Here is a 14,977-nt window from a genome sequence, read left to right on the forward strand (position 1 = left end):
CCACCCCACCCGCCCGGAGGGCCTTATGGCCGCTCAGACTGCCCTCATCTTTAGTGCCCACCCCCCGCCCCGCTGCAGACTGGCTCCACACCAGCGGGCCCTCTGGGACGTTTGGCAGCGCTGAGAGTCCCCGTCCACAGGGGCACTCTGTCCTGAGATGCATGTGGACAACCAGAAAGACATCTGAGCCACTCTTGACCCAACTCAAGCTCTCAGACCACTCCCCACAGGGGGTCGGCGGCACCCAGGACTTTGGTTCTGGGGGACTAGGAGGGGTAAGCTGGGTGGCCCTGGACCCTGAGATTGCTGTGTGAACGCAAATGCGCTGGGGCCCCTTACTTCCCCAGCCTGCCCTCCCTCCCCCCACAAAGCCCGTGCTCCTCCTGACCCTCCTGACGGCTCTGTGCGGCCTCTGCAGTCTGTGACCCCCAGCTGAAAGGAGCTGCCCCCCCCCAGCCGAGTCCAGCCCGGGAGGGCAGAGCCGCGGCAGCTAACAGATGCAGCACCGGGTTCTCCGGACAGTGTGGGGACCCTGCATGGGCAGCCAAACACAGCGAGTTTCTAGTCTCTCTCTGGCCTTGGAGTCCCCTTCTACCAAACCCCCACTTGCTCTCCCTGACAGCCCCGGGGGAAACCCGCCACACCAGGCCCCGTCTTGGCTCATCTCTTCTCTCGGAGACCCCCCCATTCAGAGGCCATTCTGGTTTCTGGCTCCTTCTGTTTTGCAGACGCCACCCCCAGCCTCCCTTCTCCTGCCTCCTGGTTCTCCTGGACTTGACCTCCCGGGGCAGCGCTGTTCTCTCTCATTATTCCATCCCCCACCCAACTTGCAAGTGAGTAAATAGATCAAATAAGGCCTACGCCGCTGCTCAGTCAGAGGTGGCACCCCTCCTGAGCACCCCCGGGAGCCCCCTGCCCCAGCATCCGCCCCCAGCCCTGGTTGTTTGAATGGCAGCTGGAGGGTGCCTCTGGCCTTGCTGTGTGGAGGGGCCGCGCTGGGTCCCCACTGGAAAGTCGCCCTCGGGTCACGTGCAGGGTCAAAGGGCTGGAGCACATGCCCAACCCCACCCCCTGATGTCACCAGGTGGCCCCTCGGCTGAGCCCTGACATCAGCCTTTGATCTTCGCCCAGTGTAAGCACCATCGATCCCTTCCGGGGCTGCGGCTGGAGGTCAGTGTCACCCCACCCCACCTCAAGGTCGAACAAACAGAACAATCAAACCACAAAGCAAATGGTACAATTTTAATTCATCCACAAGTCAAATAGAAAGATGGTAGAAGAGTGTACTGCACAAACACAGGAGAGGGAGGGAGGGAGTGGATGAGAAAAGGGGAGAGAAGAGGGGGAGGGAGTAAGAAAAGAGAAGGGAGGGGCCGAGGGAGGGAAGAAAGAGGAAAGGGGGTGAGGAGTGCGGATCGTGTCCAAGTCCCATTTTGGCTTCATCTCTCCCCTCCTCCCTGCTTGGCATGTGGACAACACAGCCTCCTGGGCCCAGACTCCCAGTAGCTTGTCCCTGGACTGTCCCAGGTACCCCCTCAGGGGGACAAACAGCTATCAGTCCAGACCAAACTCACATTAAATAAATTCCAATATACACTGTACAAAGAAAGCCAGGTCCATCCCTCATCTCGCCAGCCACCCATCTCCCAAAAGAAAGCCCCTCGGGGCTCCTCTGTGCAAGGGGGGCCGGAGACCTCCGTGGGCAGAAGAGGAAGGTGAAGAAACAGCTCGGTTCCCAAATCGGCCTGCCATGTCCATGCGTAAAGCCCTTGTGGCAGCTGGGGACCCCAGCGTGACCCCATCAGGCTGGGCAGCAGTGGCGGGCGGGCCGCAGCCACGCTCCCTCTGGGCCCTCTTCGTCACCCCTGGTCCCCTCTGTCCAGCTTCAGCCTGAGCAGCACAGTCTGGGGGCAGGATGGGGAGAGGGGTCGTGCAAAGTGGCCAGGGAAGAAGGGCTCCCCTCAGCCTGCCCCCTAAGAAGACCCAAGAGACCGAAGGCAAGGGAGGGGCTGGGGCAGGGGGGGACATGGCAGGCGGGGACAGAGATGTGGGCAGGTGGCGCAGCCCTCTTCACTCTGCCAGCGGGTGGGCCAGGTTGGCCAGAACCTTGGCCTGGTCCACGGCGTCCAGCAGGTTCTTGGCGTCCACGGCCAACGTGTGGGAGGCTGTGAGCATCTGCCGTTTGCACTCCTCGCTCAGGGAGGTCACAGCGTTTTGCTGGGCCAGTCGCATCTTGTTGATGAGCTCCGCCAGGTCCTTGTTGAGCAGTTTCTGGGTCCCTTCAATCTGCAGGAAGAGCACATGGGAGAGGCTAGGAGCCTGAGGGATGGCAGAGTCCAGGCCAGGAGGATGGGGAAGCCCACCTTGGCGCTGGCCGAGGAAGTTGGACTTGGGGGGGCAGGTCTGACCCAGGCCTCGGCTGAGTCCAAAGCCCCATGTGGGCTGGAGCTAGGACAGACACTGGTCCAGCCCACCCTGGTCCAGCTCCATGGACCCTCCTTTCATCACAGCATCCCCTGGTCCTGGCCCAAGATGGAGTGAATGGTCAGGGGTCAAGTGTATTCATGTATTTGTCAGCTGTCTACCATCAAATCAAGAGATCAGGGGCTGTGGTCTGAGCTGTCCAGTGTCATGTACCTCCATATCCCCAGTGCCTCGCGCATATGCTTGGCACTCAAGAGATATTTATCAAGTGAAATGAACGCCTGGGTCATCAGGCCGAAGCGGGGCGCTCTCATGCCAGACAGGACAGCCGGGGCTCGGGCTCCTCCGGGCTGCCGCCGCCACCCAGAGGGAGACTGGGAAATGCCCAGACCCTCCTGATCTGTCCTGCCTGGAGTGGTCACAGATAGTGGGAACACTGGTGGGATGCGGTGGTCACCTGTGTGACACTGCTGGCCACTGAGAGGTAGTGGGTCCAGCTAGAGCCTGGCAGGGGCTGTGGGGTCCTGCTGGGGCTGAAGGCTGGTTTCCAGGTGGAAAACCTACAGACGTTCAGAGGCATGGCCTCAGCTTCCAATTCTGCAGGAACAAGACACCACAAACGCAGTGGCTTAAAGCAGCACAGATTTATTCTTTAACAGTTCTGGAGGGTGGAAGTCTGGAGTGCGGCCCATGGGACAAGGCGATGGCTGGGCTGCGTGCCTCCCACGGGATCTAGGGGAGAACCCATCCCCTGCCTTTTCCGGCTTCTAAAGGCTGCTGCCTTCCTCGGCTTGTGCATCCTTCCAGCAACGGCATCATTCCAACCTCTGCTTCCATCACCACATCTCCTTCTCTGACTTGTGAAAGACCTTACCTCTGCCCCTCTCCTCCAGGGACTCTTAAGACTGCATTGGACCCACCTGAATAATCTCAAGATCCTTAACTTAATCACATTTGCAAAGTCCCTGTTTGCCATGTCAGGTGGCAGAGCCACAGGTCCTGAGGATTAGGACGCAGACGTCTTTGGTGGCGGGGGGCGAGGGGAGGAGGCATTATTCTGCCGACCACGGGCACCATCTCAAGCCAGAGCACTAAGGCTCCCTTTTGGCTTTCAGTGATTGTTTCTATTTGAATAAAGAAAATCAGATCACATGATCAATCGGAGAAACAACCGCTATTTCCGTGATACGCTCACTTTGACCTTAGTATGGTGGGTGACTAGATAAAGGTTCACAAGAGGGGGGAAGGGGAGGGTGTGTCCTCCTGTGCATGGCCCCAAGCAGTAAGAAGTCACTGCAACTAATCTGAGACCTAAACTAAGAAATTCGCCCTAGAAAGCCGGCGGGGTCGCTGGGTGCCAGCTCCGTCCCCATGTGGCACCTACTCAGGTAATGCGGGCAAGGGCCACCTGCTGAAGCCTCAGCTGCAGAGATGAGGCTGCCAGGTGGTGCCCTCCTGAGTCTCCTGTGTGACACACAGCTGGGGCAGGTGAAGGGGGGATGTGACAGCTGATGGCACCGACTGGACGAGGACACTCACCTCTGTCCGTGAAGACGAAGGCAAGGAGGGCAGGAGGTCATCCACGCTCCCGATCAGCTTCCGCAGGGTCAGGCCCACGTTCTGGGAGAGAAAGGGGCAGGGTGACTGCCACCCTTTGCTTTCTGAGAAAGCCACATCTCCCTTGGGAAGAGCCCTTCTGGGAGGGTGCCTGCCTCCTGAGGCTACCTGGGACTAAATTCCCTGTGGTCACCTTGCTGTAAGGGGGTCTTCTGTGGAAAGGCACCTGCTGGCCCCTCCCCGTTCCTCCTCTGGGGCTGGGCTGGGCAGCTCCGCCTCCCCGTCTGCAGCCCCATCCCGCCTCTCACCTTCACCACCACCACGTAGCCCTCGGGAGGCAGCTGGCAGAGCTCGTTCTTGAGGTCGAGCACGGCCCGGACCAGCTCCATGACGTTGAGGTACACCAGGTCGTCAGTTCGGTCCAGATTGGCTGTGGGCTGGATGGACTGTGGGGGAGGGGAGAAGAGCAGCAGATGCCGGAGGGCAGGGTGGCCAGTCAGGCGGTCACTACCATTCTTTCCTGGGCAGGCATTCCTGGTGCCAACTCGGCCACCAGCCCAATTTGAAAAAATCTCTTCTCCGAAATAGCACCTTGTCCTAGAGGTGTGTCCCTCCCTTCCGTTTCGAGGGCAGTGGTTCTCACATTAGAGTCTGCCTGGGAGTCTTAAAAAAATACTGGTGGCCGAACCATCACCTAGGCATGGGAGCCAGGTGGTTTCAAAGCTCCTCAGATGATTTTAAGGGGCAGCCAAGGCTGAGACCCACATTCCAGAGTGAGGAAAACCATCGCCATGCCAGCTACCGTAAGAACGATGTGGGGGCAGGGAGCCCAGGGGCAGCTGGAGAGTCCACACCTCCTGTGCCTAGGGCTGGACCAGTGAGCTTTCCTCTAGGTCAGGCTGGGGCGGAACAGGAGACAGGAGACTGGTCCTCCCCTTGCTTTTTTATGAATTAGCTGTGTGGCCTTAGATCAGGCACTTCCCCTCTCTGGGCCTCAGCTATATGACAAGGACACAGGATTGGATTATTTCTGAGGACCTCTGAAGTCTTCATTGTCCAGGCCTCCAGTCTTGTGGGGCCCTGATTCAAGTCCATTACCAGCTTCGGCAGGGCCAACACGTACCTGCGCACCCAGCCGCGGCGGCTTCTGTGGGGGGCCCGTGAACTCCGCTGCAACAGGGAGGGACAGTCAGTGGGGGGTATTCTCAGCACCCCGACCCCTCCCCTCGTACCTGCTGGTAACCAAGCCAAGCCTCTCTCCACAACTACCATGAGGAAATTAAACCTGAATTCCCGGAAGATGGCAGGAAAATCACCTCTGGTCCCCCTGGTCCTCTGTAGTCAGGGACAAGTACTGTCCATTTCACAGACAGAAAAAGCCAAAGTCACAGCAGAGACAGAGTGATGATAGATGTTCCAGCCACTGGGCTGCTGCACACGGGGCCCTGACACCCTGACCTTGACAGTCAGGAGGGAGAACCCCGCTCTGCAGGCAGCAGGTGGCTTGGAGCCCCACTCTGGTGCAGCAGCAGCGGATGCAGTAGATTTGAGGCTTCCCTATTGTCCGCTTTGACTATTTGGGGGTAAAGGAAGTGAAACGGCTGAAGAACCATGCTATTCACGCCTCACTTTGATAAGCAAAGACACACACAAGCCCTGTGGAGCTGCTGGAAGCGTGAGCCCAAAGTCAAAGTGAGAGACCTGCTTCTACTCTCCTTCGGCCACCAGGGAGCTGCGTGGCCAGGGGCAGCTCACTGCACTCTCTGGGCCTTAATTTTCATCTGTCAAATAGGAGGGTTCACTCAGAAAGAACCCTGGAGGAGCCAGGCTGCCTGAGCTCAAATTCAAGCTCTGCTAATGACTAGCCTTGTGACTTTGGGTAAGTTATTTAACCTTTCTGTGCTGGTTCCTTGTCCTTTGTAAAATGGGCATCATATTAAATTGTACTTCTTATAGGATTGCTGTGGGATTAAACGAGTTGATATTTTTAAGCAACTTGGGCTGGTACTTGGCTGATGTCAAGTTTTCTGTGACTCTTGTCATTGTCATTGGTTACTGCCAATGTAATCATCACCATCACCGTTCTCGTCAGCCCTACACCTCTAGGACAATGAGGAGGAGCTGGCTCCCTGCTAGCTCCTCACCCCCTTGCCTCAGCAGAGGCTACAGGAAAGACCCTGCGGGCTCAACAGGCCCCGCCTTCTTTCTCTTCCATCCCTGGGGACTGGAAGGAGGAGCAGTAACTGGGAGAGGTGAGCGGAGTGACTTTATTTGCCTCTGCAAAGAGCCACCAACAGAGGCAGGGAGAATCACCAGCTCCTCCAAGTAAATGCAGGAAGGAGGTACACTGAAAAGGGGTCTGAGAGAGGTGGGATCTGGTGCCAGGCAGGGAGAGCAGGGGCCGCAGCCCAAGCGGAGGGGTAGATATCAGCTCCCCAAAGGTGCTGCTCTGCACACTCTGGACTCAAACTGGGCAGATGTTTCTACAAATTGCAAGCACACTGCACTGCTCTCTGCAGCGGGCAAGGGTGGCGGCAGCACGCAAGATGTCAAGCGGAAACTCCCGCCAAGAGGAAGGATGCTCACACTTACTGTAGCCCGCCTCCTTCTCCGGGGTCTGGAAGGAAGGAAAGAGGACACATCACTGATACGATTCTGGGATGCTGGGGACCCCCCCCTTGCCCCCTTGCCCTGTTCCTCACCCCCTCAAGTATCCATTTAGGGGTTTAGAGATCATAGCTGCAGGGGGGCCTGGGGGAGGGAACCCTCCTTTCTCAGAGGCTAAGGGCCCAGCAGCAGAGGGAGGTGGCACTCAGGATGTAGATCTAATGTGAGCTCCAGAAAGGGGCCTCCCGGAAATCAGAGTGAAGGGGAAAAGTTGTGCTCCCAAGGTGAGAGGCAGAAAGGAAGAGATGGGCGGGCCTGGAGCTGGGGTTCCACTGACCACCAGCGCCCCAGCCCCAGGCCTTCACTCTAAGGCAGAGGCCTCCTGGTGACTTACCAGCGGAGACTTATCGTTCATGTAAACCATAGGGTCCTGCAGAGGAGGAAACCAAAGCAAAGGACTTAAGATTCTAGAATTAAAACCCCCAAGGATGCATGGTGAGGGTTCACTCTAGTCAGCTGGGGAGGCAAAAGGGGACACAAAGTGACAAATGGTGTGGCCATCTCTCCCATGCAAGCAAGTGTGGACGAAAAATGTCACCTGCTGTATCAGTAAACAAAGGATGTTGCGGCCATCAAGCCAGCAACCACTGCAGCCAGCCCCCACTGGGCACCTTGAGAGGATTCAGGATGGAGAAGAGCAGGAGACTGGTCCTGGATAGCTGGGGTGCAGACCAAAGGAATGATCTCAGTGAGCCCAGACTCTAGCATCTTCCCATACACAGAGATTTACAAATGTTGGCCACTATAGATAAAAACAGATTTTGAAAAAAGTTTCTTCTGTGTAGCACAGGGAACTCTGTTCAATGTCTTGTAATAACCTTTAATGAAAAAGAATATGAAAACGAATATGTCTGTATATGCATGACAGGGGCATTGTGCTGTACATCAGAAACTGACACAGTGTAACTGACTGTACTTCCAAAAAGAAAAAAAAATAGAAAAGCGCTAAATTCATTAACTTGAGATGTCTAGTTTTCTTTAAATTAACAGTGATCTTTTTGTGTTCCAACTACCTGCTTTCTGTTGCAAAACTCCTATAGATTCTGGCTCCCCCTTGACTTCTTTGGAACAGTCCCTCAGAGTGATCTGGGAGGCTGCTGTCTTCTGGGGTTAAGTCCTCAGTTTTGTCCTCAAAATAAAACATAATTCTCAACTTCTAGGTTGTGCATTTTTTTCAGTCCACACGCGGTTATCAAAATGTGTCCAGCAGCGCCGCAGGGAATGGTGACTCTTCCCACCCAGGGCTCAGCGGCCGCTCACCAAGGATTTCTCCTCCTGCCTCAGCCACTGGTAATCTTCCACCATCTGCTTCTGCTGCTTGTCCAGGATCTGCCGCATCTTGACCCTCTCGGCCTCCCACAGCTGCTGGGCCTCCTCTCGGCTGCTGGGTCGGATGAAGTCCTCCTCCTGAGAGGACAGTGGGGAGACAGGGGAGGACACAGTGAGCCCAGCCCCCACACCCAGGAGGGAACACCCTCTGAAGTGCTTTGCGGGAGCCACAAGTCTTGGCCTCACCAGCTGCTTTTTCCTTGTAAAGTTGCTCTGAAATCTGCAGCCATCGAGGCAGTTACCACTGGGTTCGTCAGCCGCAAGCACATGCCTGTGGGTCAGTGAAACACCACACCCCAGGGCACGCAGTTTAACATGCACTGTATGCAAATGATCACGTGATCCGTGACTACCGTTTTATTTTCAGATTACTGTCCTAATATTATCTTCTCAGTTGGCATTTGTCGTGGTTGCTGTCACTTAGTAAGTTCAGAAACGCAAAGCCAGCCCCCTGGGAAGCCTTGGGCGCTAGACCTAAGACAGTGGCAGCAGGTCTGCAAGCTTTGAGGAGCAGATGTGGACAGGACCCCAAAGCTGTCCTTGGCGGGGCAGAGCCTGAGATAGGGAGCAACAGTATACACCCATCTGATCGTGCCTGCTTAGTAAAGCAAGTTACTCTTGATTAAGAAAGTAGCTTGAGTGGTTTCACCAAAGCTTAAAAGAAATGCATGGGCTAAGAGATAAAGAGAAGAACGAAATTTACAGAAATAGGGATCTATTGGTACACAATAAATGCTTCCTCTCCCAGCCTTATTAATCTAACCCTGTTTTAACTCATTTGTGGGGCTTTGGACCTATTTCCAGTTTCACCTGCTATTTTTTAAACAGAAGGTGCTGCATTTCTTCCTTAGTACTTCTCTTCCCCCAGTCATCCCCAGGATGCATTTACATAATTATCTGCTCAGTCTCTTTAAACTGTTTTGCTTTTTTCCTGTGGCCCACGATCACCTAGGTCTCCTGGACGTATGTGTGTTACTGGCATTTTTTCATTGCATAAAGCCTGGGGTGGAATTTGCCAGGGGCAGGTGACCTTACTATGACATCCAAGTCAGCAAACCGCCCAGATCCTTCCTTTGGAACTCGCCAGTGTGCGTACAGGTCACGTGAGTAAAATGCTAAAAATTATTTTCAGTCTACTTTAGCAAGACATAATCTCTGCCAAGCCTCTAAAAAAGATGATCCTCATTAAACTCCCTAAAACACACTTGACTATATCAACACAGTTTAAATGTAGTTACACTGGTGTGTTCTTCCTCGGTTCTTTCCATTTCTACTACTGCTTTCAATTTCTAACAAAATGTCTCCTCATAAGTTTGATTTCTTGCTGAAATATTCCTCGTTCGTTACTCTATTCAACAACTATTTTTTAAGCAGCAGCTACGTGGCAGGCATCGGGGTGGGCGCTGAGGGGGCAGTAATGGTTACATACGTAATGTCCCTGTTTTCATGGGGGCTAAGTAAACAACAGTAGACTGGGGTTTCTCAACCGCAGCACTAACATTTGGGGCCAGATAATTCATTATTGGGGAAAGATTCCCCGTACGTTGTAGGATGCTCACAGCAACTCCACCCACTCGATGCCTATAGCACCACCTCAGCTGTAACAAAAATGTCTCCAGACGTCACCAAATGTTCCTTCGGAGTTGAGAACCACTAGTTAGATTTTATTTTAAGAAAACAGATTTCAGAATGTTAGAGTATTTTATAATCATAGAATTGTTTAAAAAAAATAAGATTTACTTCACAGAGGTTGATGCCCCCCAAATGAGGAATTTTAAAGCTGTAAATATCTCCAGTTAAATGCCAACACCTGCCAACATAATGGTACAGGCTATTGACAAATAGTGACAAATAGGAACTAAGTGTCAAACATCCTGAATATAGAGCTAGGAATCACCAGGGAGAAGAAAAATGCCTGGACTAAGGAAGGCTTAGAGCAGATACTGGCAGGAGTTGTGAGGCTCAGGAAAACACTAGGTAGCTCTGTAAGTGTTGGAAGAAGAATCTCACCACTCAAATGTCTAGTATGCCCCAGGGCTGATCGCCATCTTACCAACTGTTTTAACATGTATTGGAAGATGTGTTTCTATGTCTTCCAATTTTACAGTAGAACTCAAGGAACAAATGAGATGTTAAAAACTGGATCTCGTTAGGGCTACTTGTCTGAAATGTAGCTCCAGTATTCTTATCAGGAAATGAATACTTACACGGCTGGTCACTTTTAAGAGGAATCAGGTCCTTGTGGTGTTTTAAAACAACTCTTGGGGGCAGGGGGTATAGCTCTGTGGTAGAGTGTTTGCTTAGCATGCATGAGGTCCTGGGTTCAATCCCCAGTACCTCCATCAGAATAAAAAAATACATATATGTTAAAAAAAAGTTATTGTTAGCTGTGACAGCTTCCATAAACTGGCTATACCCCATCCTTCCAGTCTTATTTCTGCCTCCACATGCACCCTTCCTCATTCTAGACAAACAGCTTCCACACTTGTCTTGTGGTTTCCCATCACTCAATCTTGGCCCCTACTGATGCCTCTGCCTCTTTTATCCCCTGCATCCCAGTTTCTTCCTGTCCTAATCTTCCCTATCCTTTGAGGACCAGCTGCAAAAAAGGAAGCTGGAAGGAGATGATTTTTCCCTCTGAACTCCCACTGCACTTTTTCTGTACCTCTGTGTGCCACTCAGAGTTTTCAGGCTTGCATTACAGGTAAGCACACACCTGCCCTGTTCCTCTGGCCGATAGTAAGCTCACTAAAAGCAGTTCTCCCTTCAGCACCGAGGACAGCACCCCCAATTGTCCCTTGAAAGGGATACTGTTCATTGAATTTTACTATTCTTTTAAATCTCATTTGTGAGGTCTTCAGGAGGGAGATTTCTGCCATCCTGACTCTGGTGTGGAATCCCACAGATTCTCATATGAGTCAGGCAATAGAGTTAGTCAGCTTGAAAAATTCTTTTTGTGGGAGAACCATCTCTGATTTTTCTTAAATGCTTTACAGGGGGCCTATTATACCTTTTCAGCATTCTACCTGCAAGAGGCTTTCTCAATGTTTCTAATGTATACCATAAAATGGAGTTTATTTTTTTAACTTTTTTTTTTGCTTATTTTAAGAAATGCTCATTATGTTCTTTTAGGCAGACTTTCCTTACGGCAAATACTTCTAAACCTCTGACACAAAAGGTCTTTTTATCCCTGCTGCACAGCCTGTCTTTGTGGAACTGAACAAAGTCCTTACGGTGAAGCAAGGATTAGACAAAGGCAGTACCGCCCCTCAAACATGCGAAATACCTTCTTTCTGAAAGGACGCATTTTAAAGGCAAACTCACTGAAACTCAATTAATCACGAACAAAGAGTCAAGGGCAGGAAAGTGGAGGAACTGAACCCTGCCTAAATGATAGTGCATGCTTAAAAAATGTAGTTTCATTATTATTAAGTATATACTAAGATACACATTGGTTACATTAATGTGAAAGGGGAAAAATGAGCTAGGACAGGGGAAAATGTATTCCATGAGAGATCTCACTGCCAAGAATTCTAAGTTATCTTAGTCATTTCAAAATTTTACTAAATTAAGAATAACAGCATAAACTATATCAACATACTTTCCTACATTTTGCAAATCTATAATCGAAATGTAGTTTTCCCCTAATTTTTTGAGACCTGTATCCTGAGCCCAGAATTTCATGCGTGGATACAGAGATAGAGCCACAGTAATAAGGGTTTTAGTCTGTTCTGTCACTTATCAAGACTCAGTAAAATATACCAAGTGTTCATGGCAATGACCGCAGGGGCTCTCTGAATTGGAGGAGATGATGGGTGGTGGCAAGTGACAAGTGACAAACACAGGTGGTTTTTTTTTTTTTAACATAATTTGACAATTAGAAGCTAGTCCAAGAAATACTTAGGGCCTCATCATGGATAGTTGGCAACAAAGGGGACTGGGGAGGGTGTGGCTTTGCCCCACACTAGCCTCCCAGCTCCTCCCAGTGCAGCGGCAACTTTCACAAAGCAGCAGGAGCGGCGGCCACGAGGAATCCCTTCCTTGGACTGAGGAGAGACTGAGCAACTGCAACAACCAGGCAGGGAGGGCAGAGCAGGGCAGAACTCCAGCACCTTTCATTTTCTGGCCTCATCGGGCTTGGCTGCCCTCTGCTCATGAGATTCCACGCTTCCACCAGGGCTGAGGAAAAGGGGGGAGCGTTTTACATCATTCGCTGCAGCATTAGCATAGGATGGAGCGGGTCTGGGTCCAGCTGATGTCCTCAAGAGCAGAGCCTGGCCCTGCCCCCCAGCCTCTGATGTGTTTGCAAAGGAGAGGGAGTCACAGAGCCCCGAGGTGGCCTGACTGGTGCCTAGAGGTATGGAGGGCACCTCCTGGGCCTGAGGATGTGGGGCTCCCAGTGTCCCCAGCACCTCCCTCCAGAAGCCTCCTTGGTCCTGGCTGGGACCCAGCATGCAAAGCCCTCTTACCCGCATGCTGTGGCGCTTGAAGACATTGTGCCGGTGGAGAGGTGGGGTGTGCAGCGAGTTTACGGGAGATGGATACTCCATAGGGCTGGTGAGCGTAGGTGAGCTGGCACACAGACCCTCAGGGACCTATTCAGGAGAAGCAAAGAAGCACCAGGCACAGGGACAAGGCAAGAAGGTGAACGATTAGCTGCTACAAACATGAGCACAAAGAAACAATACACAAGCACCATGGGAGAAACAGGACTTGCTCTCCAGGAGCTGACAAAGGACAAAGTGTGGGCATTTCACTGGCCCCGTTTGGGAGACATGGCGGAGCGATCGACATACACGGCTCTTGGCTAGACGTCAGCGCAGACACCGTGGCCTCCTTCATCTAATAGCCCTCCCATGATGCTGTGCAGAACATGGGTCCATGCACATTACTGACCCACTGAGGACATGTCTCCTTCCTCAGGACTCTTCAGTTGTTATTTCAAAATCATGTTACAAACTGACAGATGTGATTAACCCATAGGTTATGTGGGTTTGAAAAAAAACCCAGTATTTTAAACATCACAAAAGAGTATGTTTCTTTTTCGGGACATTGCTTCTATCTTCTGCATCAAGGTTTCTTTTTTTTCACATGAAGAGGGTTTATCTGTTCCTGGTTAGGCTTGTTCTGGCCCTGGAGCAGTTTCTTGATAAATATAATGGCCATGGGACAGAAATAAAGGAGCACCAAATAAACAGATATTGTTTCTATGATTGAGCAGGGACTCTGAGCTGAGGGAGGTAAGGGAAGAAACGAGGGGGTCCGAGCTCCTTATGACTGAGATGCAACAGAGAGACACAGCACAGAGATCCTCTAAGACAGGGACCTATAGCCGGGGAAGGTCCCATGGTTGGTAATGATGGAGGTAGGGGAAGCTCAGGTAGAGCCCGGCTCTCTCTCCACTGGCCACCCAGGTACCAGCCAGGGATTCTGCAGGGAACCCCAGGGAGCAACTTCAGTCTCTAGGGAACATCAACTGTCCCCAACTGCCTGGGACCCCTTTTCAGAAGGCTCTGCTCAGGGGAGGGGGCCAAGGAGGCTCTGGGGATGCGAGGTCACTGTAGAGAGGCACACGGAGCAGCAAACACCGCGGACAGGTGTGTAAGGCACGTCTTAGCTGAGGACAACCTGGTAGCATTGCAATTTGATTCTTTTGATGTCTGGGCATTCTGAGTTTGAATTCTTTCCTGGGTACCAAAGAAGAGCCAATGCATCCATCTCCATCACCCAAGCAGGTGACTGCTGCTCCTCAAAGGCACGAGAATGGAATTTCAAGTCGGAACGAGACGAGAACTGGCCCGGAACCTTCCCAGCCCTCTGGTTACATGTTTACCTGGAACTGCAGCTTGGGTGCCAGAAGGTTGGTTTGTGGAGGGGGCCTGTACTTTGGTCGGCTGGGCTGGAGACAGAACACAGAGATGAGTCAGTCCCTGTCTCTCTCCTTGAGTGAGCGTAGTTCACCAAGGAGAATATCGGGTAGGAGACACGTCAGGCTTATTCAGGATGAAGAAGATGAAGGACAAAGTTATCATTAAATCCATCTGCGTCCACTTACTGAGCACCCATTACTGCCAAGTGAGAGGAAGGTACAAAGAGGCCAGCCTCTCTGCCCTTCTGGGGGCCATGGCTAATTGGGGCGGGGGTTACTGATCTCTGCACGTGCAGCCTCACTGGATGTGGGAGCACCTGCCAAGTCAGCGGTCAAGAGCCGCAGACATCCAGACGGAGCTCACGGAAGGCTTAGGGACTCATGGCAGCTTCACGGAGGAGACGAAAACTGAGCTGGGCCCTGACTGAGGGAAGGTGCAGGGTGCTGCAGGCAAGGGGGACAGTGAAAATAGGCCCCGGACTGACGGGGCTGCTATGGACTGGTCGCCTGTGCCCCTCCTCAAATTCAGATGTTGAAATCTTAACCCCAAGTATGAGGGTATTTGGAGGTGGGGCCTTGGGGAGGTAATAAGGGTTAGATGAGGTAACGAGGGTGGGGCCCCTGTGATAGGATTAGAGTCCTTAAAATGATAATAATAATAATAATAGACACCAGAGGTCTCACCCTCCCCAAGGTGTAAGGACATCTGAGAAGGTGGCCATCTTCAGGCCAGGAAGAGAGTCCGCACCAGACACTGAGTTTGCCAGCACCTTGACCTTGAACTGCCCTGCCTCCACACTGTTGTTGAAGCCACCTGGTATGCAGTGCCTTACACGGCAGCCCGAGCTGACTGCTACAGGCGTGGTCCCTCGTGACCCACCCACCTAATAGCGGGGCAGAGGGGCGGTGATGTCATGAAGGGCGTCGAGACAGAGGCTGGACCTAAGGAACCTAAGAATGCTCCCTACTGTGTGCCCCCAGGGGGGTCTAATTTGGCTCTAAAAACACCAAAAAGAAAAGTGCTTCAGCCTCTGGCGGGAAACATGTCCAAGTGATTCCCTGCTCCGGCAGACCCACAGGGTGTCGGCTGTCTCGCTGTCTCAGATTCCATCTGCTGATGTGCTGGGGGCT

The 14,977-nt window shown here is 52.4% G+C and overlaps 1 protein-coding gene across 8 annotated transcripts in view; it reads right to left on the reverse strand.

The window, feature by feature from the left end:
- Positions 1-1,228: 1,228 nt before the first annotated feature.
- Positions 1,229-14,977, reverse strand: part of PTK2B (protein tyrosine kinase 2 beta) — a 117,379-nt gene continuing 103,630 nt past the window's right edge. For 3 of the 8 annotated variants that reach the window (XM_031692545.2, XM_031692543.2, XM_072952739.1), the window contains 9 exons: positions 13,811-13,876; positions 12,447-12,572; positions 7,909-8,055; positions 6,983-7,018; positions 6,568-6,598; positions 5,105-5,151; positions 4,290-4,427; positions 3,964-4,044; positions 1,229-2,286 (listed from right to left, as the gene is read on the reverse strand). In XM_031692545.2, the coding sequence (XP_031548405.1) occupies positions 2,071-2,286; positions 3,964-4,044; positions 4,290-4,427; positions 5,105-5,151; positions 6,568-6,598; positions 6,983-7,018; positions 7,909-8,055; positions 12,447-12,572; positions 13,811-13,876 (888 nt within the window). In that variant the 3' untranslated portion in view covers positions 1,229-2,070. The remainder of the gene's footprint in view (positions 2,287-3,963; positions 4,045-4,289; positions 4,428-5,104; positions 5,152-6,567; positions 6,599-6,982; positions 7,019-7,908; positions 8,056-12,446; positions 12,573-13,810; positions 13,877-14,977) is intronic. The other 5 variants (XM_031692544.2, XM_072952740.1, XM_031692547.2 and 2 more) reach the window with 3 other exon arrangements.

Source organism: Vicugna pacos, chromosome 31, assembly GCF_048564905.1.
Source record: "Vicugna pacos chromosome 31, VicPac4, whole genome shotgun sequence".
NCBI classification, from domain to species: domain Eukaryota; kingdom Metazoa; phylum Chordata; class Mammalia; order Artiodactyla; family Camelidae; genus Vicugna; species Vicugna pacos.